We start from the raw sequence: 1112 nt of genomic DNA on the forward strand, positions 1-1112 counted from the left end.
TGTGCTGTGGGCCACAATCCCATCACTGCACAAGGCAGCGGCTGACGGACTGGGAAACAATCTGAGCTGCACATTCGGGCTGCGCCACCTCCTCTGCACGGAGCAAAGCGTGCCCAGGTGTCCCAGGTGTCCCTAGGTGTCCCTCTCAGTCACTTCCTCCTTCCAGAGGCATTTACCTGTGCGGACACTCGGCAGGGGCCCACCTGGCAGCCATGGTGCTGTCCACAGACTGGACGGAATTCCAAGTGGTGCCAGATATCAAAGGTAGCGTTGCCATGTCCCAGAACAGGGTCGGGAGGAGAACTGGTCTCTGCGCCTGGGACAAGGCTGTGGGGCTGATTATGCTAACTGGTTATGAGTGCCAGGGCTGTGGGAGGCAGCCAGGCTGCAGCTCCTCCTCTGCCCCCAGGAGCGGTGCTGGTGAGCGGCCTGTATGACCTGGAGCCCATCCTGCACACCTACGTGAACGATGCTCTGAACATGAGCCGGTGAGCCCCCAGGCTGTGGGGACAGAGCACGGGCAGGGGTGCCAGTGGCTCTGCAGCCACTCTGCCCTGTGCCTGCCCAGCTGGGGAGTCCAGCTGCTGGCACGGAGCAAAGCGCTGCATCAGCTCCACCGGCGTGGCTCCTGCAGGGAGGTGGCCCAGAGGAACAGCCCCATGAGACTTGTCACCCCAGCAGCACCAGCAGCCTGTGAGGTGCTCGTGGCTGTGGCCCAGCATGACTCCCCAGAGTTTCGCAGGCAGTCCCAGGAGTACAGCCAGGTGAGCTCCAGCTGGTCACAGGAGCATGGCCAGGTGAGCTCCAGGCAGTCCCAGTACAGCCAGGTGAGCTCCAGGCAGTCTCAGCACAGCCAGGTGAGCTCCAGGCAGTCCCAGTACAGCCAGGTGAGCACCAGGCAGTCCCAGGAGCACAGCCAGGTGGGCTCCAGGTGGTCAGAGGAGCATGGCCAGGTGAGCTCCAGGCAGTTGCGGGCTTTAGCCAGGTGAGCTCCAGCAGCACCCTGCTTGGCTCTGGCGGGGACGCTGCTCCAGGCAGCCCTCACCAAGTTACCCAACCGGGAGGAAGAGCTTCTGTGGTGATGCAGAGCAGTTTCTGGCTCTGTGGAGGAC

At 63.1% G+C, this 1112-nt stretch overlaps 1 protein-coding gene across 2 annotated transcripts in view; it reads left to right on the forward strand.

Annotated features, from left to right (window-relative positions):
* The first annotated feature begins 34 nt into the window (after positions 1 to 34).
* Positions 35 to 1112, forward strand: part of AFMID (arylformamidase) — a 1741-nt gene continuing 663 nt past the window's right edge. The window contains exons 1-3 of one of the 2 annotated variants that reach the window (XM_031064280.1): positions 35 to 264; positions 410 to 488; positions 635 to 764. In XM_031064280.1, coding sequence (XP_030920140.1) covers positions 213 to 264; positions 410 to 488; positions 635 to 764 — 261 coding nt within the window. In that variant the 5' untranslated portion in view covers positions 35 to 212. Of the gene's footprint in view, positions 265 to 409; positions 489 to 634; positions 1105 to 1112 lie in introns of those variants that run through there. The other variant, XM_031064279.1, reaches the window with a different exon arrangement.

This window comes from Geospiza fortis, unplaced genomic scaffold (genome assembly GCF_000277835.1).
Source record: "Geospiza fortis unplaced genomic scaffold, GeoFor_1.0 scaffold261, whole genome shotgun sequence".
Taxonomy (NCBI): domain Eukaryota; kingdom Metazoa; phylum Chordata; class Aves; order Passeriformes; family Thraupidae; genus Geospiza; species Geospiza fortis.